Source organism: Sminthopsis crassicaudata, chromosome 2, assembly GCF_048593235.1.
Source record: "Sminthopsis crassicaudata isolate SCR6 chromosome 2, ASM4859323v1, whole genome shotgun sequence".
Taxonomy (NCBI): Eukaryota; Metazoa; Chordata; class Mammalia; order Dasyuromorphia; family Dasyuridae; genus Sminthopsis; species Sminthopsis crassicaudata.
Window position 1 is genome coordinate 344249269 of NC_133618.1, and position 26821 is coordinate 344276089.

At 33.2% G+C, this 26821-nt stretch overlaps 1 protein-coding gene across 7 annotated transcripts in view; it reads left to right on the plus strand.

The window, feature by feature from the left end:
- Window positions 1-26821, plus strand: part of MDGA2 (MAM domain containing glycosylphosphatidylinositol anchor 2) — a 795736-nt gene that overhangs the window by 128143 nt on the left and 640772 nt on the right. For all 7 annotated transcript variants that reach the window (XM_074290629.1, XM_074290632.1, XM_074290631.1 and 4 more), the window contains one exon: window positions 7760-7899. Coding sequence is in view for 3 of the 7 variants with exons in the window: in XM_074290633.1 (XP_074146734.1) it covers window positions 7760-7899 (140 nt within the window). In the remaining 4 variants the exon portion in view is untranslated. The remainder of the gene's footprint in view (window positions 1-7759; window positions 7900-26821) is intronic.

Sequence of the window (26821 nt, forward strand, 5' to 3'; positions counted from 1 at the left end):
TTTGTAAGTACTTTTAGGAGGTGAAATGGTCAAGCTTACTGTGCCTGGAGGCTGCAGAGGAACAGATTTCACCTCTAGGGGGTATCTCAGTATCCTAGCTGCATACAACTCCATTCTCCCCAATTGTAATCCCTTTCTCCCATCAGGTTCCTTCCTTCCTGATTGATTATGTAATCCCTTTCTCCCATCAGATTGCTTCTTGGCTGAATGGTCATGTCTGAGAACTGAACTTCTAAAGACTCTCTGGGTGTAGTATCAGCTGCCATCATGTCCCAAGTGTTTTTTGTTTTGGGCCCTGGGGCTGGGCCCCTTATCCTGTTTTTCTCTGAATCAGTTTACATTCTGATGCCCAATGGAAGCCTTTGTTGCATTTTGGACATAGGGTTTTGGGTCTTGTTCTCCTACCCTGTTTTCTCACTCTGTCTCTATGCCAACAATGAGCTTTCAGATGCCCTATTTTACCATATTGAAAGCATTGATGAGTCTCTCTGGAAGTCCCTTGCCAAAAGACATCCTGTCTTCCCATGTTTGGATCTTGGGAAGTCTGCATCATAGCCTGGCTATAAAAGGTATTTATGCCCACTGTGACACAGCATCTTATGATCTCCTCTGAAGGAACATCCTTGTGGATATAATTCATTTACAAACCTCATTAACTTTTTCTTTAGTAAGTTGCCTAATAATAATTTCTGTTGCTTCATATTCACCAATAGTTCATATGACAGGTGGTTACAGACATCCCACAAAATCAAGAAAGGGTTCATTTGGTCCTTATGCTATTTTTGTGAGGGCCTCTCCTCTGTCCTGTTTACCTGGGATAAAAGCCCATGCTTTGATAGCAAGCAGAAGCAATTTGCTCATATGCTGCTATGGGGTAATCTGTGCTGAAGTGTCTACATAAGAACCTACACCTGTTAGCTGGTCACAGGTGATTGGAGTATTAAGTCCAGTTTGCCTATTTCATTGGACTTGTATCTTACAGATTTCACTATATTCAGAGAGCCACAACAAGTTTTGTCCATGTTCTAAGCATGTCTTTGCTATAGATTTCCAGTCACTAGGGGTTAAAATTTCATAAGCCAAATTCTTTAATAATATCTTAACATAAGATGATGTAGCTTCATAAAGTGTGCAAGCCTTTTTCAGGTCTTTGATGATTTCTAGATTAAAAAGAGTTTATCTTCTCTTTTCTTGACCTGAAGAATTAAGCTGTTCAGTCACAGGATGCATTTCTATTCTCAAATCAGCTGTATTCTGCCCTTCCTCTTTGGCTTTAAGTAGTGCCTTTTGCAATGGAGTCATAGGAGGAGGTGATTGCTGGGTGGGGAGGTGTTGGAGATATTATTGTTCCTCTCATTCCTAATTTCTCCTCCTTCCTCCACCCAGGAAGGTGAAGTTGATGAGGGAGGGTCAAGAAACTGCTTGGGTGTTGGTGAAGTTGAAGCTGGACTGTGAGAATGAGAATCACTAGGCCCTTCAAATTCACTTAACTCCCCATGCCCTCTGGAAATATTTCCATTATCTTCTCCCTTCCTCTTTCTCCTCACACTTCCTCATTTGGCTAGTCTTAAAATTTTTCTTTTTTCTAGGACTTGTAGGATTCTTGAAGACCAGTTGTATTAAGTTGTACATATAGAATATTTCCTAAGAAATTGAATCAGGACCTTTATCACCGTAATATTCACATAGTTGAGCTCCTACTAGTTTCCAATAGTTGATCTCCTACTAGTTTCCAATTATCAGCTGCTATTTCTTCTTCCTTGAAGAACCAAGGGGATGTGCATTCTAATGTATTCATGAATCCATCAATTTGCTCCCAGGTTACAAGCAAATCTTGTCTCTTTATTAGTCTGAGTATGCTTTCTGTAGAGCTCCATCAGGGTGGGGTTGGGATTGAGTGTGGAGATGGGGGAGAATCTTTTCCTAATATCTGCCCCATTTCAGCAAAAAAAAACAACAACAAAAAAAACAAACAGTTATTAGTTTAGCTCTTAATGAAGTAATTTCCCTGTTTGGCTATTAAAATATTCACCCCATTTCCTGGTCACCGGGACTTCAGTGTAATATTAGGGTCCTTGGAGCATGTTGGGTGCCAATTGTGAAGTATGGGCTAGCTCTCTGGAGGGCTTCAGCGTCAGTCAGAGTTAGGATAAATCAAAGTTCTTGATCTCTAGGGGGAGAAGCGAAAGAGACAGCCAAGCAGAATTCTGGTTTCTCAAGTACAGAGCCACCAGCCTCTCTCCTCCTCATCCTGCTGCAAAGTGACTCTCTGGCCCCTCTCTCACCCTGCCCTCAAATCCTTGTCTATGATTATCTTAACACCAAACATTCAGTAAGCACCAAACAGTGAGAAGAGCCATTTATCTAAACAAATGCTAATAGAGTCATTGTCTCACATCGAATAGATAATTAACCTTAAGTGCTCTGTTGTCTGATTCAAGCAAACTTTTTTCAGAGTTTCAGCCCTCTGCAAGAAGGATGCTGATTTTATCTTTAATCAGCCTGTCCTTGAGAGATTGGACAAGGAAATTAGGAGGGGGAGGAGGCAGGGTGAGGAGGAATAGGAGGAAAAGGGAAGGAAAGCTTGGGTCTCCCCAATTTTAATAATTTGCTCTTAGCATGATTTTGAAACAGAGAATTTCCTCTTGTTCTTTCAATTTTTCAATTTCACTTCAGCAAAAAATTGTTATCTAATGTTAAATTTGCTAAACATACATTGCCTTTCCATGTTATACAGACCTAAAAGGAATACTTCCATGTTACTGCTCATGTGCAAGTATCATGAATTCAAATGAGGGGGGAAAAGTCACAAGTGAAACTGAACTAGTTTTTCATTCACTTCATTATAAAGAATTGATAGTCAATTCACAGCTACTTATATTGTTTGTACATTAGAATTTTAACCAAAGTTCCAAAATCAGAATTTGGAGCAAATGTGTAATTGTTGATAATTCATTATTTATATTATGGCATTAAACGACTTCATATTCCTCTTCCATTTCCTGATGCTCATAGACATGATTTCTTCCTTATCCTTTTCCTGTTATCACACAGACACTCCCTTAGATGTCATACCATATATGTCATTTACTGACTTGTACATTCCCACATCTGTAAAATGAAACTAGCTGGTTATTTTCTATTTCATTGTGAGTTCCTAAAAGAGCTAGATGATATCATGGAGAGATATCTGGGACTGAAGTTAGGAAGACCTGAGTTCAATGTGATTTCAGATACCTACTAGCTTACTTAAGTTCTATTTGCCTTAGCTGTAAAATAAGGATGATAATAGCACCTACCTAACAATATTGTGAAATTCAAATGAAATAATATTGGTAAATATTAAAATGATATACATTAATAGGTATGTATTGTTCCCTTTTCCTTCACTTTATATCTGAGCTAATCTATTATTCAGACTTTTACCCTTTATACTGACCCTTAGACATTGTAAGATTTTATAGTGGAGGACAGCTGCTTAAAAATCAGAAGTAAATTTATAAGAATACAAGCCATTCTTCAATTGATAAATGGTCAAAGGATATGAAGAGATCATTTTCACATGAAGAAATTAAAACCATTTCTAGTCATATAAAATATTCTAAATCAATATTAATTAGAGAAATGCAAATTAAGACTACTCTAAGGTATCACTGCACACCTCTCAGATTGGCTAAGATGACAGGAAAAAATAATGATAAATGTTGGAGGGGACAAGGAAAAACTGGTAGAGTTGTGAACTTATTTAATCATTCTGAGAGCAATTTAGAACTGTGCTCAAAGGACTATCAAATTGTGCATATCCTTTAATCAACTCTATTGACTTTGTATCCCAAAGAGATCATAAAAAGGGAAAAGGACCCCAGTGTATAAAAATGTAGCAGCCATTTTTATAGTGGCAAAGAATTGGAAACTGAGTAGATACCTATCAATTGGGAAATGGCTGAATAAGTTATGGTATATAATGTTATGGAATATTATTCTATAAGAAAGAATTGGCAGGCTGATTTCAGAAAGACCTGGAGTCTTTACATGAACTGATGGTAAGTGAAGTGAGTAGAACCAAGAGAGCATTGTACACAGCAACAGCAATATTATGTGATTCTCAGCTCTGATGGAGGTGGCTCTTTTCAACAATGAGTTGATTCAGGTCAGTCCTAATAGACTTGTGATGGAGAGAGCCATCTGCATCCAGAAAAGGACTGACTGAATGTGGATCAAAACAATATTTCATTTTTTTTGTTGTTTGCTTGTTTTTTTTTCTTTCTATTTTTTATCTGATTTTTCTTGTGAAGCATGATAAATGTGGAAATATGTATGGATTTGCACATCTTTAATTTATATTGGATAACTTGCTGTCTAGGAGAGAAGGTAAGGGAAAGAAAGAGAGAAAAATTTGCAATACAAGGTTTTGCAAGAAGAAATGTTGAAAGATCATTAAAAAAAACCAGAAATATAAAGTTGAGCACAGTCAAAAAATTGTGAAATATGCAAGTTGCCAGGATTTTTGTGAAAAGGAAAAATTTATTTACATACATCACTTTGTAAAAGAAAGATTTGGAAAACTTTTTTGTATATATACTACATAAGTCAGTAAAGATAAAGCAAAGAGGCAAAAATAGTAGGCTCTCTCTCTCTCTCTATATATATATATACAGGCATAGCTTTTTAAATATTTGTTTGCGTGTTGTCTCTCCAGTTAGACTACAGTCTAACTGGTTCCTTGGAGGCAGGGACAATCGTTTTAGTTTTTTTTTTTTTTTTTTTTTTGGCATCCCTAACACTTGGCACAATATCTGGTTTATAATAGGTGCTTAATAAATGATTATTGATTGATTGATTAAGAAGATAATGATATCACAATATTTAACTTGCTTGCTTTCCTATTCAGTTTTTTAAGTAGTTTAATTTAAAAAAATCAACCCTGTTAGCCTACTAGAATTTTATGAAAGGCTCAAAATAATCGATGTGTAACCTATGGAGAGAGATTATTATTATTTTTAAAAAATTTCCTCTATAAAATGCACTGAGAATTAGTTCAGCTCTCAAAAAAGAAAATCTACCAACAGATTCATAACATCTCATCATTGTGATGTTCTCATCATTTCAATGAACAAGCCAGACCTCTTCTCTCCCTTGAACAAATCCTCATCACAGCATATCCAACTTGAAGGCCTTTAAAAATCATAACCCTTTTTTCCCATAGTTCTTACATTTCAATAGTTTGAAGACTGCATTCTGGCATAGGTATAACTTTTGGTATAAGCTGTGGCATGTTGAATTGGAGCAACTTTAAACAAGGTAGAGTTTAACTATCTTTTCTGCTTCAAATATATTACTACAAATTGCATTTTTAAATTAATTTTTTCAATTAATAAGAATTTATCTTTCTCACACTTTTCTCTATGGGGAAGAAGTATGTAGGGCACACTTTGTAAAAAACATGTATAGTCAAAACAAACAAATTCTTACATTAACTTCCATGACCAAAAATGTATGTCTTAGTCTTCATATTTTGTTAGTCATCTCTTTTTGAGGAGGTGGATTCAGCTTCTGGGATCATGGTTTATCACTATGCTTATCAGATTTTCTAAGTCTTCCAAAACTTCATTTTTTTACAATGTGATTATTATTGTACAATTTTTTTTTAAAGTTCTACTCACTTTATTCAGTATTAGTTTATATAAGTTTTCCTCATCTCTGAAACCATCTCTTTTATCCTTTCTCACAGCAAATAATTTTTCATTATAACCACATATCATAATTTCTTCAGGCAATGTCCAGTTAATGTGCATCCTCTCAGTTTCCAGTATTTTGCATCCACAAAAAGAGTTGTTGTAAATATTTTTGTACATATAGATTCCTTTCCTTTTCCTTTGAGTTCTTTGGGATTATAAGGCCTAGTAGTGAGATTTCTGGAGTGGCTAGATGGCACAGTGGATAGAGTGCCAGGTCTGAAGTCAAGAAGTTTCATTTTTTTAGAGTTTAAAATCTAGCCTCAGACACTTACTAGCTGTGTGTTCCTGGGCAAGACACTTTTTTTTAAAAATTATAGATTTTTATTGACAAAACATATGCAGGGGATAATTTTTCAACACTGGCCCTTGCAAAAACTTCTATTCCAACTTTTCCCTTCCTTCCCTCCACTCTCTCCCATAGATGGCAGGCAGTCCCATATATGTTAAACATGTTAAAGTATATGTTAAATACAATATATCTATACATATTTTACATTATATTATTTGCTACTTTAGTGGATGAGGGAGTAGTGGGAAGGAAATCAAAATAAAAAAGAAAAGATTGTTTAAAAAAGAAATAATAACTTGTAAATATATACTTTACATCCTATGTTTTGAATTTGATCAATAAAATGCTAGACATGGAGTTGGGAAGCCCTAGATTAAAAATCCTATCTTAGATACTTGCTAACTGTTATCTCTTCTATAAAATGGATGTAATCACTTCCTCAGAACAAATAATTGTCAAAATGAGTTTGTTAGCAAACAGGAAGATGTGTACTTTTCTTTAAAAAAAAAAAAAAGTAAGACAAGGATTATTGATGTAGAAATGGAATTTGACTTAAAAAAATATTTAGTCCAACCACCTCATTTTCCATTGAAGAAAACTAAAGCCCAGAGAAGTTTTGTCAATTACACAGTGAATAGCATAGCCAGTTTTCAAGCCCAAGATATTAGGCTACAAATCCTATGTGCTTTCTCCCAGAAGATATTGTGATGAATTTTTCTTAAATTAATGGTTCTAAATATTTCAGAAATAAACAATATTGTTTGAACTGACAAAATGGTACAGATAAAAAAATTCTTGGTATAAATCTACTTGTGAGCATATGGAATTAGATAAACTAATAAACTGAGGGCTAAATTGATAATGAATCATTTTATAACGATGTATTTGCTATTGTTGAATTACAACTTTTTGTTACTCCATTTGGGTCTTTCTTGGAAAAGATATTGGAGTGTTTTGGCTTTCCTTCTCTAGCTCATTTCACAGAGGAGGAAACTGAGACAGAGTGAAATGATTTGCTCAAAATAACACAGCTAATAGGTATCTGTTACCAGATATAAACTCAAAGACCCTAGAACTGGATATCCCAGGATTGGAATCATTTTGGTTTTCCATCATCATCAACTTTACTTATATATATGTGTGTATATACATATGCATGTGCATTCTGTATTTATGTATATATGTACAATGTAAAGTATGGGCTAGCACCCTGGAGAGCCTTAGGGTCAGCCAGAGTCAGGATAAATCAAAGTCCTTGGTCTTTAGGGGTAGAAGTGAAGGAGGCAGGCAAGCTGCCACTGGCTTGCCAAAGATATTTCCTGGATTCTGGAGTCTGAAGTCTCCGGCCTCTCTTCTCCTCATCCTGCCACCAAGTGACTCTGACTTCCTTCTCTCAGCCCTCCAATTCTTGCCCATCTCACCACCAAATATTCAGCAAGCACCAATAGTGAGGAGAACCATCATCCAAATATATGCTAATAGAGCCATTATCTCACATAGAATAGGTAGCCTTAAGTGCTCTCTTGTCTGATTCAGAGTTTCAGCCCTCTATAGTACAAATTTGAATACATGAAAGAAATACAGAAATATACTATTTTCTGTCCAATAGAAGCCTTAGTTAATTTTTAAAATCTGATGAGATTTGTTCTTACCTATGATGCATTCAATGCTTTTTGAGGGTATTTGACTTACCTTTGTTTTTCTTTTGTCTTTTTTCCTGCTGCCTTAACAGCTCCTCCCACTGTGCGGATTGTGCACTCAGGGTTGGCATGTAATATTGAGGAGGAACGCTATTCAGAGAGAGTCTACACTATCCGAGAGGGAGAAACTTTGGAACTGACATGCCTGGTGACAGGCCATCCACGACCACAGGTGAGTCCTGAATAGTCATAGAGGAAATTCATTAAGGAATTTCCTTAGACTTTTTTGGACACTCATTTTAATAGATTCAGTCAACTTTTATCTATGTGTGTATGTGTGTGTGTGTGTGTGTGTGTGTGTGTGTGTGTGTGTGTTTGTACCTGATAGTACTGGAGATAGAGATAAAAATGAAACAGTGGAATAGAATAGTACCTTATCTCAAGGAACTTACATTTTATTTAAGAAACTTATAGAAATTCATAATCACAAAAATATTGCTTAGGATGCATTTTAAGGCATGAATTTTGGTGTATATTCTTTCTACTAAAGTTCCTCTACCAAAATCTATTTCTTTGTTAAATGAAAACTATCCTCATTGACCCAAACAGATCACAAATTTTCTGCGTCTGGAAACCTGTCTTCCTTCATCTCATTTCACCTTGTAGGATACAAATGAAATATGAGGTTAGCTACTGGCCATCCTTTACTCTCTTGATTAATAAATCAGTCTGGAGAGGGAATAAGCATTTATTAATATCTACTATGTACCAAGTACTATTGGCATTAAAATGGCAAGCATTTTACTAATCATCTCATTTTATTTCACAACAACCCTGCTAGGTAGATGTTAAGGTTCTCCTTATTTCACAGTTGAGAAAAGTGAGGTAATCAGAGTTTAGTTGACTTACCAGATCCCACAACTAGTAGGTGTTTGTGATTGTATTTTAACTTGGGTGTTCTTGACTTCAGGACCAACAGTCTATCTACTATGCCATCTAGCTGATTAAATCCTTTACACAATGACTTTGTACAATCAGTTAGATGTTTCAGTTGACAGAGTGCTAAATCTGGAGTCAAGTGATTGAGTTTCATTTTTGTCTTAGACATTTACTAGCTGTGTGACCATAGGAAAGTCACTTAACCTCTGTTTTCCCTAATCTACTGGACAAGGAAATTGCAAACTATTTTAATATAACTGCCAAGAAAACTGAATGAACAGGATTGACAACCTATGGTCTTTGCTTACTAAGAGGCACACACAACTGAACAATAAGAAAATCTTTCATTAATTAAATTAAAATAATATAATTGAAAATAACATGGTAAAAATAAATTAAATCAATTAATAAAATTAATTTAAATATTATTTTATTAATAACATTGTTAATTAACATCAATATTAATTAATATTAAGAATAATAGCCAGTATTTTTATGGTACCTATTATGAGGCAGGCACCATGTTTGTTGCTATTATCTCATTTGATCCTCACAACAATCCTATTATAATGTTCATTTGACAAGTGTGGCAACTGAGACAAATAGGTCACATAGCTAGTAAGTTAAATCAGAGGTTAGATTTATTTATTTTTAAAATTATTATTATTTTTCTTTTCTTTTAGTTTTCATCATTTATTTTTAGAAGATTTTGATTTCCCTTCCCCCTTTCAACTCCTGCGACAAGGTAGCAATTTGACACAGGTTATACATGTACAATCACATTAAATATTTTTATGTTATGTTATGAAAAAAGAATCAGAAAAACAACAACAAAAAAGTGAAAACAATGTGCTTTGATTTGTATTCAGATTCCATAGTTGTTTCTCTGGATATGGATGCCATTTTCCATCATGAGTCTTTTAGAATTGTCTTAGATATTGTATTGCTTAGAAGAGGTAGGTTTATCAAAATTGATCAACTCAAAATGTTGATGATACTGTGTACAATATTCTCCTGATTCTGCTCCTGATATTTCACTCAATTTCAGTTCTGGTAAAGTTCAGATTTCTCTAAAATCTGCTTGCTTATCATTTTTTAAAAAAAATAGTATTCTGTTACATTTATACACCATAATTTGTTTAAGCATTCCCCAGTTGTTGAGCATCCCCTCAATTTCCAATTCTTTGCCACCACAAAGAGAACTGCTGTAAATATTTTTGTATTCCCTTTTTTGTATGATCTCTTTGGTATACAGATCTAGTAGTGCTATAGCTGGATCAAAGGGTATGCATATTTTGGTTGCCCTTTGGGCATAGTTCCAACTTGCTCTCCAGAATCATTGGATCAGTTTACAACTCTATTAACAAGGCATTAGTGTTTTAATTTTTCCACATCTCCAACATTCATCATTTCCCTTTTCTGTTATATTAATTAACCTGATAGATGTGAGTTGGTTCCTCACTATATTAACCTGATAGATGTGAGTTGGTTCCTCAAAGTTGCTTTAATTTGCATTTTTCTAATTATTAGTGATTTAAAGTTTTTTTTTCATATAATTATAGGTAACTAATTTCTTCATCTGAAAACTGCCTGTTCATATCCTTTGATAATTTGTCAATTGGGTAATTGTAATGTCTGGGATAGCTCTCTGGAGGACCTCAGGATCAGCCAAAGTCCTTGGTCTTTAGGTGGAGAAGTGAAGGAGGAAAGTGAGCTACCACGTGGATGGTCAAAGATGGAGTCTGGAATCTGGAGTCTTGAGCCTAAAGTCTTCTCTGTGATTATGGCTGAGAGCTGAGGCTGAGAGAGCCTTCTGTGTCTGAAACTCCCTTAAATACCTCAATACAATTACATCACTATAGCACACTGGGCACTCCCAACCATTACATTACCATAGAGAACCATTATTTCACATTGAGTAGGTGCTTAACTATAAGTACCTAAATTCAAGTACACCTCTTCAGAGTTCTGGCCCTCTACAGGTAATGACTTGTATTTTTATAAATCAGATTCAGTTCTATACATATTTTATAAATGAGGCCTTTTTCAGAAACACTGGCTATAAAATTTGTTTTCTAGTTTTCTGCTTCCCTTCTAATCTTGGCTGCTTAGTCTTTGTACAAAATTTTGTAATGTTCAGGCTAGCTTTCTGGAGGACATCCGGATGGGCCTTGATCTCAGCAGGATAGTCACCAAGAAGATGGACGAGAATAGAGTCTCAAGTCTTTATTAGTCTCCTTCATAACCTGTGTATGTCACAATCTGACCCAGTCTTGATCTTAGTGGAGGAGTGCAGGAGGAAAGAGAGCCAAGAGGAGGATGGTCAAAAATGGAATGTCTTATTTCTAGTCCTGTTAGGATTACAAGGTGCTAACTCAGGTTGTCTAAACAATTCTCTAGCTCAGAATTCACACTTTTAGTTCAAACCTTTAAAAGGAGTTTACACCTTTAGACTTCTGAAAAGGAGTTTACACATTTAAGAGTTTACATCTTTAAAAGGAGCAAGTTCATTGGCTGTAGGAGTTCTCACAAGCTCATTCTCTGTGAGGATAAAAGAAGGCAACATTGAGTCTGAAGAGCAGTCTAGACTGGGACATTGAGTTGGGATTGATTGAGTCAAAGAGAAGACATCCTGTGGATTTGCAAGTCCAGCAATCCCACACTTTTGGAGGGGAAGGCTCCAGAAGCCTCCCAAGAAACCTGATCACAGAGGAAAAGATTATACAGAAAAGAAACCTCCCCCCAGAGAAGGATTACAATTGAGAGACGATTAGAACATTACATAGTCCTTCTCAACCCTTAAATACCTTGATATGATTACATCATTACAGTATGTATGTATGAACTACAGAACCATTACATCACCATGCTAAGTACTAAGTATATAGATACTAAAGAACCATCATCTCATCTACTGAGCTAACATCTTGTTGTAAGTATCCTTGTTTCAAGTATACTTCTCAAGAGTTCTGGCCTTCTACAAAATCTTTTTAATTTAATGTAATCAAAAGGATCCATTTTGCATTTTATAATGTAGTCTATCTCTTATTTGGTTATAAATTCTTCCCTTCTCCACAGTTCTGACAGATAAACTCTTTCTTCTTTTTCTAAATTGTTTGTAGTGTCACCTTTTATGTATAAAATGATTTTATTTTGCTATACAGTGTGAAATGTTGGTCAATATCTACTTCCTAATTTCCACTTTCTCCAGCAGTTTTTGTGTGTTCTTTTCCTAGAAGCATGTGTCTTTGGGTTTATCAAAGAATAGATTATCATAATCATTGCCTCTATGTCTTGTCTACTTAACCTATTGCACTGATCTACCACTCTATTTTTTAGCAAATAACAAATAGATTTTTTTTTAATTATAGCTTTTTATTGACAGAACATATGCATGGGTATTTTTTCAACATTGACCCTTGCAAATACTTCTGATCCAACTTTTCCCTTCCTTCCCTCCACCCCCTTCCCTAGATTGCAGGTAGTCTCATACATGTTAAACATGTTAAAGTATATCTTAAATACAATGTATGTGTATATATTTATACAGTTATCTTATTGCACAAGAAAAATCAGATTTAGAAAGGTAAAAATAACCTGGGAAGACAAAAAAAATGCAAGCAAACAACAACAGAAAAAGTGCAAATGCTATGTTGTGGTCCACACTCATTTCCCAGTGTTCTTTTGCTGGGTGTAGCTGGTTCTGTTCATCACTGAGCAATTGGAATTGAATTGGATCCTCTCATTGCCAAAGATAGCCAATTCCATCAGAATTGATCCTCATATAGTATTTTTGTTGACGTATATAATGATCTCCTAGTTTTGCTCATTTCACTTAGCATCAGTTCATATAAGTCTCTCCAAGCCTCTCTGTATTCATTCTGCTGGTAATTTCTTACAAAACAATAATATTCCAAAACATTAATATACCACAATTTACTCAGACATTCTCCAATTGATGGGCATCCATTCAATTTCCAGTTTCTAGTCACCATGAAAAGGGCTGCCACAAACATTGTTGCACATACAGGTCCCTTTCCCTTCTTTAATACCTCTTTGGGATATAAGCCCAGTAGTAACACTTCTGGATCAAAGAGTTTTATCACAGTTTGATAAATTTTTGAGTATAGTTCCAAATTCCTCTCCAGAATGGTTCGATCTTTTCACAACTCCAACAATAGTTTTCCCACATCCCCTCCAACATTTGTCACTATCTTTTCCTGTCATCTAAGCCAATCTGACAGATGGGTAGTGGTATTTCAGAGTTGTCTTAATTTGCATTTCTCTGATCAATAATATGGAACATCTTTTCATATGAGTAGAAATAGTTTCAATTTCATCATCTGAAAAATGTCTGTTCATATCCTTTGACCATTTATCAATTGGAGAATGGCTTGATTTCTTATAAATTAAGAATCGATTCTCTATATATTTTGGAAATGAGACCTTTGTCAGAACCTCTAACTGTAAAAATGTTTTCACAGTTTATTGCTTCCCTTCTAATCTTGTCTGCATTAGTTTGATTTGTAGAAAAGCTTTTTAACTTGATATAATCAAAATTTTCTATTTTGTGATCAATAATGATCTCTAGTTCTTCTTTGGTTACAAATTCCTTCCCCCTCCACAAGTCTGAGAGGTAAACTATCCTATGTTCTTCTAATTGATTTATAATCTCATTCTTTATGCCTAAATCATGAAGCCATTTTGATCTTATCTTGGTGTAAGTGTGGGTCCATGCCTAGTTCCTTACATACTAATTTCCAATTTTCCCACCAGTTTTTGTCAAATAGTGAATTCTTATCCCCAAAGCTGGGGCCTTTGGGTTTGTCATACACAATGTAGTGTTTTATAGTCATTGGCTATAGTCATTGAATATTTTTTCCTGTGAACCTAACCTATTCCACTGATTGACTAGTCTATTTTTTAGCCAATACCAAATAGTTGCTTTATAATATAGTTTTAGATCAGGCACAGCTAGGCCACCTTCATTTGATTTTTTTTTTTTTTCATTAGTTCCCTTGTAATTCTTGATCTTTTGTTCTTCCATATGAATTTTATTATTTTTTTCTAGATCACTGAAATAGTTTCTTGTGAGTCTAATTGGTATAGCACTAAATAAATAATTAGTTTAGGTAGTATTGCCATCTTTTATTATATTTGCTTGGCCTAACCAACAGCACTTATATTTTTCCAATTCTTTAGATCTGACTTTATTTGTGTGGAAAGTGTTTTGTAGTTTTGCTCATATAGTTCCAGACTTTCCTTTGGCAGATAGATTCCTAAATATTTTATACTATCAACAGTCATTTTAAATGGAATTTCTCTTTGTATCTCTTGCTGTTGGATTTTGTTAGTGATGTATAAAAACACTGAGGATTTATGTGGATTTATCTTATATCCTGCAACTTTGTTAAAATTGTGGATTATTTCTAATAGTTTTTTAGTAGAATCTCTGGGGTTCTCTAAGTATACCATCATAGCATCTGCAAAAAGTGATAATTTGGTTTCCTCATTACCTACTCTCCTTTAATCTCTTTTTCATCTCTTATTGCCAAAGCTAACATTTCTAATACAATATTGAAAGTAATGGTGATAGTGGGCAACCTTGTTTCACTCCTAATCTTACTGGGAAAGGTTCCAGTTTTCCCCATTACTGACGGTTTTAAATAGATGCTCCTGACTATTTTAAGGAAAAGTCCATTTATTCCTATACTCCCTATTGTTTTTTGATAGGAATTTTATCAAATGCTTTTTCTGCATCTATTGAGATAATCATATGATTTTTGTTAGTTTGATTATTGAAATAGTCAGTTATGCTAATAGTTATCCTGATATTGAACCAGCCCTGCATTCCTGGTATAAATCCTACTTGGTCATGGTGTATTATCCTGGGGATGATTTTCTGTCACCTCTTTGCTATTATTTTATTTAAGATTTTTGGATCAGTGTTCAGTAGAGGGATTGGTCTATAATTTTCTTTCTCTGTTTTCCTCCTACCTGGTTAACTATTAGTACCATGTCTGTGTCATAAAAGGAGTTTGGTAGGACTCCTTCATCCCCTATTTTTCAAATAGTTTATATAACATTGGGGCTAATTGTTCTTTAAATGTTTGGTAGAATTCACATGTAAATCCATCTGGTTCTGGGGATTTTTTGTTAGGGAGTTGATTAATAGCTTGTTCTATTTCTTTTTCTGAAATGGTGCTATTAAAGCAATTTACTCAGTTAATCTGGGCAATCTATATTTTTGTAGGTATTCCTCCATTTCACTTAGATGATCAAATTTATTGGAATAAAGTTAAGAAAAGTAACTCCTAATTATTGTTTCTATTTTTTCTTCATTAGTGGAAAGTTCTCCCTTTTCATTTTTAAGAATAACAATTTGATTTTCCTCCTTTTTCTAATCAAATTTAGCAAGAGTTTATCTATTTTGTTGTGTTTTTTTTTCCATAGAACTAACTTTTATTAATCTCTCCTTTTATTTTTAGAATTTCAAGTTTAGTGTTTGATTGGGATTTTTAATTTTCTCTTTTTCTAGCTTTTTTAGTCGCAAGCCTAATTCCTTGATTTTTTTTTTTTTCTCTATTTTGTGCAAGTAGGCCTCCAGGGATATGAAATTTCCCCTTATTACTGTTTTGGCTGTATCCCACCCATTTTGGTATGTCGTCTCATTATGGTTATTCTCTTGGGTGTAATTATTATGTCTATGATTTGCTGTTTTACTGAATCATTCTTTAGGATGAGATTATTCAGTTTCCCATTACTTTTTGGTCTATTTTCCCCTGGTCTTTTATTGAATGTAATTTTTATATCATCATGTTCTGCAAAGGATGCATTTACAATTTCTGCCTTTCTGCATTTGAATTCGAGGTTTTTATGTCCTAACATATGGTCAATTTTTGTATAGCTTCCATGAACTGCCGAGAAGAAAGTCTACTCCTTTCTGTCTCCATTTAGTTTTCTCCAAAGTGCTATGATACCTAACTTTTCTAGTGTTTTATTTACCTCTTTAACTCCTGTCTTATTTATTTTGTGGTTTGATTTAACTAGTTCTGAGAGTGCAAGATTGAGATCTCCCACTCTTATAATTTTCTGTCTATTTCTTCTGGCAGCTCTCTTAACTTCTCCTTTAGGAATTTAGATGCTACACTGCTTGGCACATATATGTTTAATATTGCTATTGCTTCCTTATCTATGCTACCCTTTAGCATGTTATAGTGCCATTCCTTATCTCTTTTAATTAGATCTGAGATCAAGATGGCTTTTTTTGATTTCACCTGAAGCATAGTAGCTTCTGCTCCAGCCTTTTACCTTTACTGTGTATGTATCACCCTGCTTCAAGTGTGTTTCCTATAAACAACATATTGTAAGAGTCTGGCTTTTAATACAGTCTGCTATATCTTTCTCTGCTTAATGGGGGTATTTACTCCATTCCCATTTATGGTTAAAATTACTAATTCTATATTTCCTGCCATTTTGTTAACCCCAAATTATGCTTTTCTCTTTCCTTTCCCCCTTTCTCCCCTCCCCTAGTATTAAATATGTAAGTACCACTTGCCTCATACAGCCCTCCCTCTTTAGAATCCCTACCTCCCCTTAGAATCCCTCACCTTATTTTAAACCTTTCCCTTACAATTTCTGTATTCCCTTCTATTTGGCCTACTCCTTCCTTTTTTGCTTTTCTCCTCCCACTTTTCAGTGAGGTATGGGAGAAGTTTCTCTGTAAATCGAATATGTCTAATATTTTATCTTTGGGCCAATTCTGATGAGAGTAAGATTTATACTATGTTCATTCCTCTTCCTTCTTTCCCTCAGATATAATAGATTTCTTTTGGTTGTTCATGAAATGTGTTACCTCTACTTTTCCCTTTTTCTGGTACAATTTCCTTTCCACGTCTGGATTCTTTTTTATATTATAACAGTAAAACCAAATTATACATGTACTCTTTATGTATACTCATAACAGAAATATAGTTCCCAAGTTCTTTTTTACCTTTTCATCTCTTGAGTCCTTTATTTGGAAGTCAAACTTTTTGTTTAGTTCTGGTTTTCTTGTCAGAAATAGATGGAATTTACCTATTTCATTGAATGTCCATCTTCTTTCCTGGAAGAAAATGTTCATTTTGGCTGGGTAAGTTATTCTTGGCTGCACACCAAGTTCTTTACCCTTTCAGAATATCAGATTCCCTTTGATTTGATGTGGATGCTGCTAGATCCTGAGTAATCCTTATTGTGGCTCCTCTGTGTTTGAATTGGTTTTTTTTTTTTTTTTTTCTGGCTACTTGTAGTATTTTTTTCTTTATCTGATAGTTCTGGAATTTAGCCATAATATTCCTTAAAGCTTTGATTTGGGGGATCTCTTTCAGTAGGTGATTGATGAATTCTTTCAGTGTCTATTTTACCTTCTGTTTCTATAATATCTAGGTTGTTCTCTTTGATGATTTCCTGAAAATAGTTTCTAGGCTCTTTCTTACATCATGATTTTCAGGCCAATAATCCTTAGGTTATCTCTTCTAGATCTGTTTTCCAGGTCTGTTGTTTTCCCCAAGTAAATATTTCACTTTTTTTTGATTTTTAAATTTTTGTTTTTGCTTGACTGATTCTTGGTGTCTCCTTGAGTCATTCATTTTCGTTTGTTTAATTCTGATTTTTAATGAATTATTTTCTTCTTTTACTTTTTAAAATTTATTTTTATAATTTGTCCAATTGAATTTTTAAATGAATTGTTTTGTTCTATGAATTTTTTTTCCATTTTGGCAATTTTATTTTTCCAATTTTATTTTTCCAATTCATTAATTCTGTTTTTCAGGGAGTTGATTTCTTTATCCATTCTTTCTTTTAATGAGTAACATGACTTATCCAAACCCTCTTGCAAAGCTTTCCTTTTCTTTCCTCATTTTTCTCCTAGCTCTTTTTAAAGAGCCTTTTTAAATTTCGTCTATGAGAGCATTGTGTGATGGGGACCAGGTTATTTCACCATTTGGGGCTTCATCTGGGGACAATCTGCTTTTTATCTCCTCAGGGTTTGAAATTTGCTCTCTTTCAGTACAGTTATCTTTAGTTAGAGCCCATTTTGCCTTTTTACTCATTTTGAAAACAAAACAAAACAAAACAAAACAAAATGCAAAAAAACCCTGCAGTCTGCTTTTGGGGCAGTGTGGTATTACCAAGCTTCCTCCACAGGCAACAGGAAGTAGCAGCGAAGCAGTAGTGGGATAGCAATGGCTGTGCTGGGATCAGCATCTGCACTGTGATCGCTGAGATCTTGCTGAGTCCCTCCGAGTGCTGGATGGATGTAGCCAGGTTCAGAGAGACTCTAGTATTTTGGGGTTATAGTCTTTATCCCCTGTGTTTATAGCTTCTCTACTGATCTACTAGCTTGCTGCCAGATCAGATTAGCTGATACTGTGGTAAAGTTCTCCCCACAAATTTTCTACCACCTGAGACCACCTCCCCAGTCCCAGCATGAGCTGTTTTCCATGCTCTCACTGCTTACTTGCCTGATACTGTGCCTGGCATAGCCATCCCCACCCACGAGCAAAACAAGACCTTTTCTGGCAAATTTCAAGATTATCTTCTCTTGGTTATGTATTGTACTCCCAATATTCATGGGTTTTTTGACAGTCAAGTACTAATTCTGAGGCTGTTTCATAAAAAGTAACCTGAGGGTAAAGGACAGCTTAGATAGTCACATGTGTCCTCTCTGCCATCTTGGCTCTGCTCCCCCCAAATAGTTTTGATGATTGCTTTTTTATAATATAGTTTTATATCTGTTATCGCTAGGCCATGTTCCTTTGCATTTTTTCATTACTTGACCTTTTGTTCTTCCAGATAAATTTTCTTTTTTTCTAGTTCTATAAAATAATTTTTGACAAGTTTGATTAATATGACACTGAAAAATTAAGTTAGCTAGAACTGTCATTTTTACTATATTAGGTCAGCCTACCCATGAGCAATTGATATTTTTCTACTTATTTAGATCTGATTTTAATTTTGTGAAAAGTTTTTTGTAATTGTGTTTTTATATTCTTGGGTTCGTCTTGGTAGTTATTCCCAAATATTTTACATTGCCTACAATTATTTCTCTTTCTATCTCTTGCTGCTGGGGTTTACTAGCATTTTATGGTAATGATTTATGTTGGGTTTTTTTATATCCTTTGTTAAAAGGATATAAGTTACTATATATATATTATATATGTTAAAGTTATTATTTCAAGTAGTTTTTCTGGTAGTTTTTCTGTTGATTCTCTCAGATTCTTTAAGTATATTATTATTATCATATGCAAAGAATGATAATTTTATTTCTTCTTAATCTTTTATAATCCCTTCAATTTATTTTTCTTTTCTTCTTGCTAAAGATAATATTTTTACTGATATGTTGAATAATAGTAAGGATGGTGGGCATTCTTGCTTCATCCCTGATATTATTGAGAAGGTTTTTAGTTTATCCTCATTAAACATAATGTTTGCTGATGGTTTTAGATAGATATTGCTTATCATTTTAAGGAAAACTCTATTTCCTATATTTTCCTATGAAATATATTTTACATTTTCTTTTATTTTTCTTTTTTATATATAAAACAAAAAAATATTTCATAGGAAAAACAATTGACTTGGGAAATAGATCCAGGAGAGAAAATTTAAGAATTATAGGGCTTCCTGAAACCATGATGAAAAAAAGAACCTAGACAATATATTTTAAGAAATCGTCAATGAAAACTGCCCTGATGTCCTAGAGTCAGAGGATAAAATAGCCATTGAAAGACCCCACCAGTGATTTCTTGAAAGAGCTCCAAAATGAAAACTCCAAGGAATATTGTAGCTAAATTCCAGAATTATCAGATCAAGGAGAAAATACTGCAAACCGCCAGAAAGAAACAATTCAAATATTGAGGAGCCACAATTATGATTACCTAGGACCTAACAGCTTCCACTTTCAAGGATCAAAAGGCCTGGAATATAAAATTCCAGAAGGCAAAGCAACTTGGATTCAGCCAAGAGTCAACTATCCAGCAAAATTAAAAATTATCTTTTAGGGGAAAAATTCAACAAAGTAGGGAATTTTCATTTATTTTTGATGAAAAGACCAGAGTTGAATAGAAAATTTGATCTTCATAACCCAAAAGAAGCATAAAAAGAGAAGAAAAAAACTAAGATTTTTAAAGGTTAAAATGTTTACATACTTCTATGGGAAGATAACATGTCTAACTTTTGAGAACTGTATATTTGTTAGGGGTTCATAGAGGATATAAATATAATTTGATTTTACTGTAGTGATATAAAAAGGAAGCTACACGGGGAAATAAAGATTGTATCAGAAGAAGAGGAAACTGAAGTTAAAATGGGGTAAATTACATTACATGAAAAGGCAAAAGAAGATCTATTACAGTTGAGGGAAAGAAAGGAGGGGGGGGGGAATGAGCATTGTGTGAATGTTAGTCTCATTGAATTTGGCTCAAAGAGAAATGTCAGATACATTTAGTTTAATATAGAAACTTGTCTTATCCTGTAGAGAAGTAGGAGCAGAAATGGAAAAGGAAAGGGGGGAAATGGTTGTAAAAGGGGATGGCAGGTTAGGGAGGTGGTGGTTAAAAGAAAACATTTGTGAGGAAGAAAAGTGGAATATAACTTGAGGAAAAGAAGATGGAAATAGTAATTTTATCTGTGAATGTGAATGGGACGAACTTTCCCATAAAATAGAAGTAGATAGCAGACTGAATTAAAAGCCAGAATAGTACAATATGTTGTTTACAAGAAACACATTTAAAGCAGAGTGATACATACAGAGTAAAGGTAAAAAGCTAGAGCAGAAACTATGCTTCAACTGAAGCTAAAAAAAAAAAAAAAGCAGGGATAGCAATCCTGATCTCAGATCAAGCAAAAGCAAAAAAAAAATAGATCTAATTCAAAGAAACTACACTTTGCTAAAGGGTACCATAGATAATGAAATAATATCAATACTAAACATATATGCATCAAGTGATATATCATCCAAATTCTTAGAGGAGAAGTTAAGAGAGCTGCAAGCAAAAATAGACAGCAAAACTATACAACTTGGGGGTCTCAACTTTGCTCTATCAGAACTAGATAAATCAAACCACAAAATAAAAAAGAAGTTAAGGGGGTAAATAGAATTTTAGAAAAGTTAGATATGATAGGCCTTTGGATAAAATTGAAAGGAGACAGAAGGAATATATGTTTTTCTCTGGCAGTACATGGACCTCCACAAAAACTGTCCATATATTAGGACCTTAAAAACCTTAAAATCAAATGCAGAGAGGCAAAAAGAGTAAATGCATCTTTTGCAGATCGTGATGCAATAAAGATTACCTGTATGAGAGAACATACCAAAGTTTATGGGATGCAACCAAAGTAGCTCTTAGGAGAAGTTATATATCTCTACATGCTTTCTTGCATAAAATAGAGAAAGATAATATCATTGACCTGAGCAAGCAACTAAAAAAGATAGAAAAAGAACAAATTAAAAATCCTCAATTAAATATTTGAAAATTTGAAAATAAAATGGAATATTAATACAATTGAAAGTTAAAAAAAACTATTGAACTAATGTACAAAACTAAAAGTTGGTTTTATAAAAAAAACAACAAAATGGATAAACCTTTTAGTTAATTTGATTAGAAAAAGAAGAGAAAATCAAATAGTATCAAAAATGAATAGAGTAAACTTTCCATCAATGAAGAGGAAATTAGAGCAATAATTAGGAGCAGTTTTACTCCACTGTATGCTAATAAATAATCTAAATGAAAAGGATGATTATCCATTATAAAATATAGATTGCCCAAATTAACAGAGGAGGAAATAAATTATTTAAACAGTCCCATTTTAGAAAAAATAATTGAACAAGCTATTAACTCCCTAAGAAAAAATCCCCAGGACTAAATGGATCTACATGTGAATTCTACCAAGCATTTAAAGAACAGTTAATTCCAATACTATATGAACTATTTGAAAAAATAGGGATTGAAGGAATCCTACCAAATTCTTTTTATGACACAGATATGGTCCTGATACCTAAACCAGGTAAGATGAAAACAAAGAAAGAAAATTATAGACCAATCTCTCTAATGAACATTGATGCAAAAATCTTAAATAAAATATTAGCAAAAAAGATTACAGAAAACAGTCTCCAGAGTAATACACCATGATCAAGTAGGATTTATACCAGGAATGCAGAGCTGGTTCAATATTAGGAAAATTAACTAAATGATTATATCAATAACCAAAACAAAAACCACATGATCATCTCAATAGATGCAGAAAAAGTATTTGATGAAATCCAACATCCATTCCTATTAAAAACACTATAGAATATAGGAATAAATAGAATTTTCCTTAAAATGATCAGTAGCACCTATTTAAAATCACCAGCAAGCAACGGGATAAATTAGAAATATTCCCAAAAAGATCAGGGGTGAAACAAGGGTTGCTCACTATCACCATTACTATTCAATATTATATAATAAATATTAAATTTTGCAATGAGAAGAAAAAGAAATTTAAGGAATTAGTAGATAATGAGGAAATCAAATTATCACTCTGCAATTCTAGAGAATCAACTAAACAGATATAAGAAATAATTTACAACTTTAGTAAAATTGTGCATATAAAATAAATCCACAGAAATCATAGGCATTTTTTGTATATTACCAACAAAGTCCAGCAGCAAGAGATACAAAGAGAAATTTCATTTAAAATTACTGTAGATAATATAAAATATTTGGAAGTCTTGGAAGAAACTATATGAACAGTATTATAAAACACTTTACACACAAATAAAGTCAGAATTGGAAAAATGTCAAGTGTTCATGGGTAGGCCAAGCTAATATAATAAAAAATGACAATTCTACCTAAATTAATCTACTTATTCAGTATCATACTAATCAAACTCCCAAGAAATTATTTTACAGAAATAGAAATATTAACAAAGTTCATCTGGAAGAAATGGACAAGAATTTCAAGGGAATTAATGAAACCCAATGCTAATGAAGGTCGCCTAGCTATAGCAGACTAAAACAATATTATAAAGCAGTGGTCATCAAAAACATTTGGTACTGCCATAGAAATAGAGTAGTTGATCAATGGAATAGGTTAGGTTCACAAGATAACAATATTCAATGAATATAATAATGTAGAGTTTAATACCTTAGTTTCTGCAATAAGAACTCACTCTTTTGACAAAAATTGTGAGAAAATTGGAAAATAGTATGACAGAAACTAGCCATTGACCTACACTTATCATACCAAAATAAAGTTAAAATGGCTTCATGATTTAAACATAAAGAGTGACACTATAAGCAAATGAGAAGCACAAAGGATAGTCTCCCTCTCAGATCTGTGGAGAAGGAAGAATTTGTGGCCAAAGAAAAACTAGAATACATTATTGAATACCAAATGGATAATTTTGATTATATTAAATTTATAAGCTTTTGTATAAACCAAACCAATGCAGAAAAGATTAGAAAGGAAGCATTAAATAGAAAAAAATCACATCTAAGTATTCTGGAAGGCCTCATTTCTAAAATATAGAGAGAAACAGCTCAAATATATAAGAATATATTGATAAATAGTCAAAGGATATGAATGGACAATTTTCACATGAAGAAATTTGCCTATTTCTAGTCATATTAAAAATGCTCTAAATCACTGTTGACCAGAGAAATGCAAATTAAGACAATTCTGAGGTACAATTATACACCTCTCAGGTTAACAGGAAATGACAGGCAAGATGACAGGAAAAGATAATGATAAATGTTGGAGAAGATGTGGGAAAACTGGAACTCTAATACATTGTGGAGTTGTGAAGTGATCTAATCATTCTGGAGAATAATAAGGAATTATACACAAAGGGCTATTAAACTGGATAGCCTTTGATTCAACAATGTCTTTACTGGGCCTGCATGCCAAAGAGATCATAAAAAAGGGGAAAGGACCCACATGTACAAAAAATATTTGTAGCAGTCCTTTTTATAATGGCAAAGAACTTAAAACTGAATGGATGCCCCTGAGTTGGAGAGTGGTTGTATAAGTTATGATATATGAATGTTATGAAGTAATATTGTTCTATAAGAAACAATCAGCAGGATGACTTCAGAGAGACCTGGGGAGACTTACATGAACTGATGCTGATTGAAGTGAAGAGAAATAGGAGAGTATTATATATAGTAACAGCAATATTATAAGACGACCAATTCTGATGGATGTAGCTCTTTTCTTTTATTTATTTTTTTATTTTTAGTATAATTTTATTTGACGACGTAGCTCTTTTCAACAGTGAGATGATTCAGGCCAGTTTCAATTGACCCAGATTAAGTACTGTAGGGACTGAGTGGATCATAACCTAGTATTTTCACTTTGTTGTTGTTGTTTTCTTTCTCAGTTTTTCTTTTTGATCTGATTTTTCTTGTGCAGCATGATAATTGTGGAGATGTGTATAGAAGAATCACATATCTTTAACATGTATTGGATTGTTCATCATTTAGGGGAAGGAGTTGGGGAGAAGAGAGGAAGAAAAAATATGAAACAAGATTTTGCAAGGGTAAATGTTGAAAAGTATGTGTATGTTTTGAAAACAATTTAATTAAAAAAACAAAAAGACATTTATCCTTTTCAACTTGATTGTTAATTTTATTGGTCAAAACAGCTTCTAATTATTGTTTTAATTTTATATTAATTAGAGGTGCATTAACCCTTTTGTACTGGTAATTTTTTTCTCTCTTTTAAAAAATCAAATTAAAGATTTATGTTTTAATTTTTATTTTTCATAAAAACACTTTTTAGTTTCACTTATTAGTTAGTTTTTTCTTGCTTTCAATTCTATTAATCTCTCCTTCGATTTCCAAAATTTCTAATTTAGCATTTAATTTTTGATTTTTCTTGTTGTTCTAGTTTTTTTAGTTGTATGTCCACTTCCTTAATCTTCTCTTTTTCTATTTTATTCATATAAGAATTTAAAGGTATTAAAATTTCCCTAAAATCATTTTGACTCCATCCCATAAATTTTGGTCTTCTGTCCCATTTTTATCATTCTCTTTGATGAAATTATTGATTTTTAATTTTTTTTGTTTTGACTCATAATTAGATTGATTCAGTTAATTTTAAGTCCATTTTCTGTGGCAAATAGCTATAATTTTCATTGTGTCATGATCTGAAAAAGATCCATATTTAAGTGTGAGGTTTTTATGCTCTAATACTTGGTCAATTTTTATGTAAATACTATATACTTCCGTGAAAATGTTTTATATATATATATATATATATATATATATATATATATATATATATATATATATATATATATATATTCCCATTGAATTTTCTCCAGAGACCTATCATATCTAACCTTTTCAAAATTCTATTCCACTCCCTAACTTGTTTTTAATTTTGTGGTTAAATTTATTTAATTTTGAAAGGTGGAATATGAATTCCTCCCTAATAGAGTTTGCTGTCTATATCACTTGGTGTATATTTGTTTAGTATACAAAGGATACAGTGTGTATATTATTTTCCTTTGAACAAAATATGAGGTTAAAGTTCAAACAATGCTCATCTCCCTTTTTCATTCTCTATTGTACTATTACAGTAGTTTTTTGTGCCTCTTCATGTGATATAATTTTTCCCATTTCCTCCCCCTTTCTCTTCACCCAGTACAATCATTTTTTGTACCACTTAATTTCTTTTTTATATCATCAAATGAAAGTCAACTTATACTCATACCCTCTGTCTTCTGTCTGCCCTAACAACAATGCAGTTCAAGAGTTATAAGCATCTTCTTTCCATGTATGGATATAAGTAGTTATAGCTTTAAATTATCTATCTGTCCATCTCACATACACCCCCCCCCACATATATAATTGTGTGTGTATGTAATTCTCTTTACTTTTTTGTGCTTTTCTTGAGTCTTATATTAGAAGATAAAATTTTTTGTTCAGTTCTGATCTTTTCATTAGAAATTATTAAAAATGCCATATTTCACTGAATATTCATCTTTTCCCCTAATATATAATGCTCAGTTTTGCTGAATAGTTGATATCATATTTCACATAATATCTTATTTCAGGCCCTCCAAACAATGTGGAAGCTGGGAGGTCCTTGGTAATCTTGAGTGTGGCTCCTTGATATTTGAATTGGTTCTTTCTGGCTTCTTGCAGTATTTTCTCCTTGACCTAATAATTTTGGAATTTAGCTACAATATTTTTTGGAGTTTCCATTTTGATGTCTCAAGAAGAGTTTGGTGGATTTTTCAATGACTCTTTTACTCCCTACTTCTAGAATGTCAGGACAATTTTCCTTGATGATTTCTTGAAAGATATTGTCCAGGGTCTTTTTTTGAACATGACTTTTAGGTAACCCAATACTTTAAAAATTTTCTCTTCTGGATATATTTTCCAGATTGATTATTTTTCCAATTATATGTTTTATGTTTTCTTCTATTTTTTTCATTTAAAATTTTTTTGTTTGACTGATTTTTGAAGTCTCATTGAGTCATTTGCTTTTTATTCATCCAATTCTAATTTTCAATGAATTATTTTCTTCAGATTTTTACCTTATTTTCCACTTGTACAATTTCACTTTTAAACAAGTTTACTCAGTTTATTTTTTGCTAATTCTATAATTTAAAATTTTATTTTTTTTTACATCAATTTTCATGCTTTTTTTTAAAGCTGTTGACATTTTTCCAAGCTGTTGACTCTTCTGCCCCCACCAGTAATTCTCCTGCATATTTTTCATTTTTTCCCCTTGTTTTTCTTATATCTTTCTAAGTTGATTTTTAAAGTACTTTTTGAGTTTTTGCAAGACAACCTTTTCAGATTGAGACCAATATTTGTCTTTGAGTCTTCATGTGAGCATTTTGCCATTGGTGTCCTCTTCTGGGTTTGTCTTCTGATCCTCATCATTGCTTTCTATTGTCAGAGCTCTTTTTGCTTTTTTGCTCATTTAAAAAAGTTGAATGCTGTCCCTAAGACACAGGGGAAACTACTCCAACCTTCTTTTGCAGGGTGATAAAGATCTCATGACTGGCTTGCTCTGCTAGGGCCAGACATGCTACTGCCTTTATTACTGTGTTGGATTGGCCTAGCCTAATCATGCCTATTGTGCCAGTGTTTTCAGGTTTCTAATTTGTCTTTTTCTCTTGAGTTGGTAGTCTCACAACTGGCCTCCTAAGCTAATGGTCCATTAAGGCAGAAGTGAGAGTC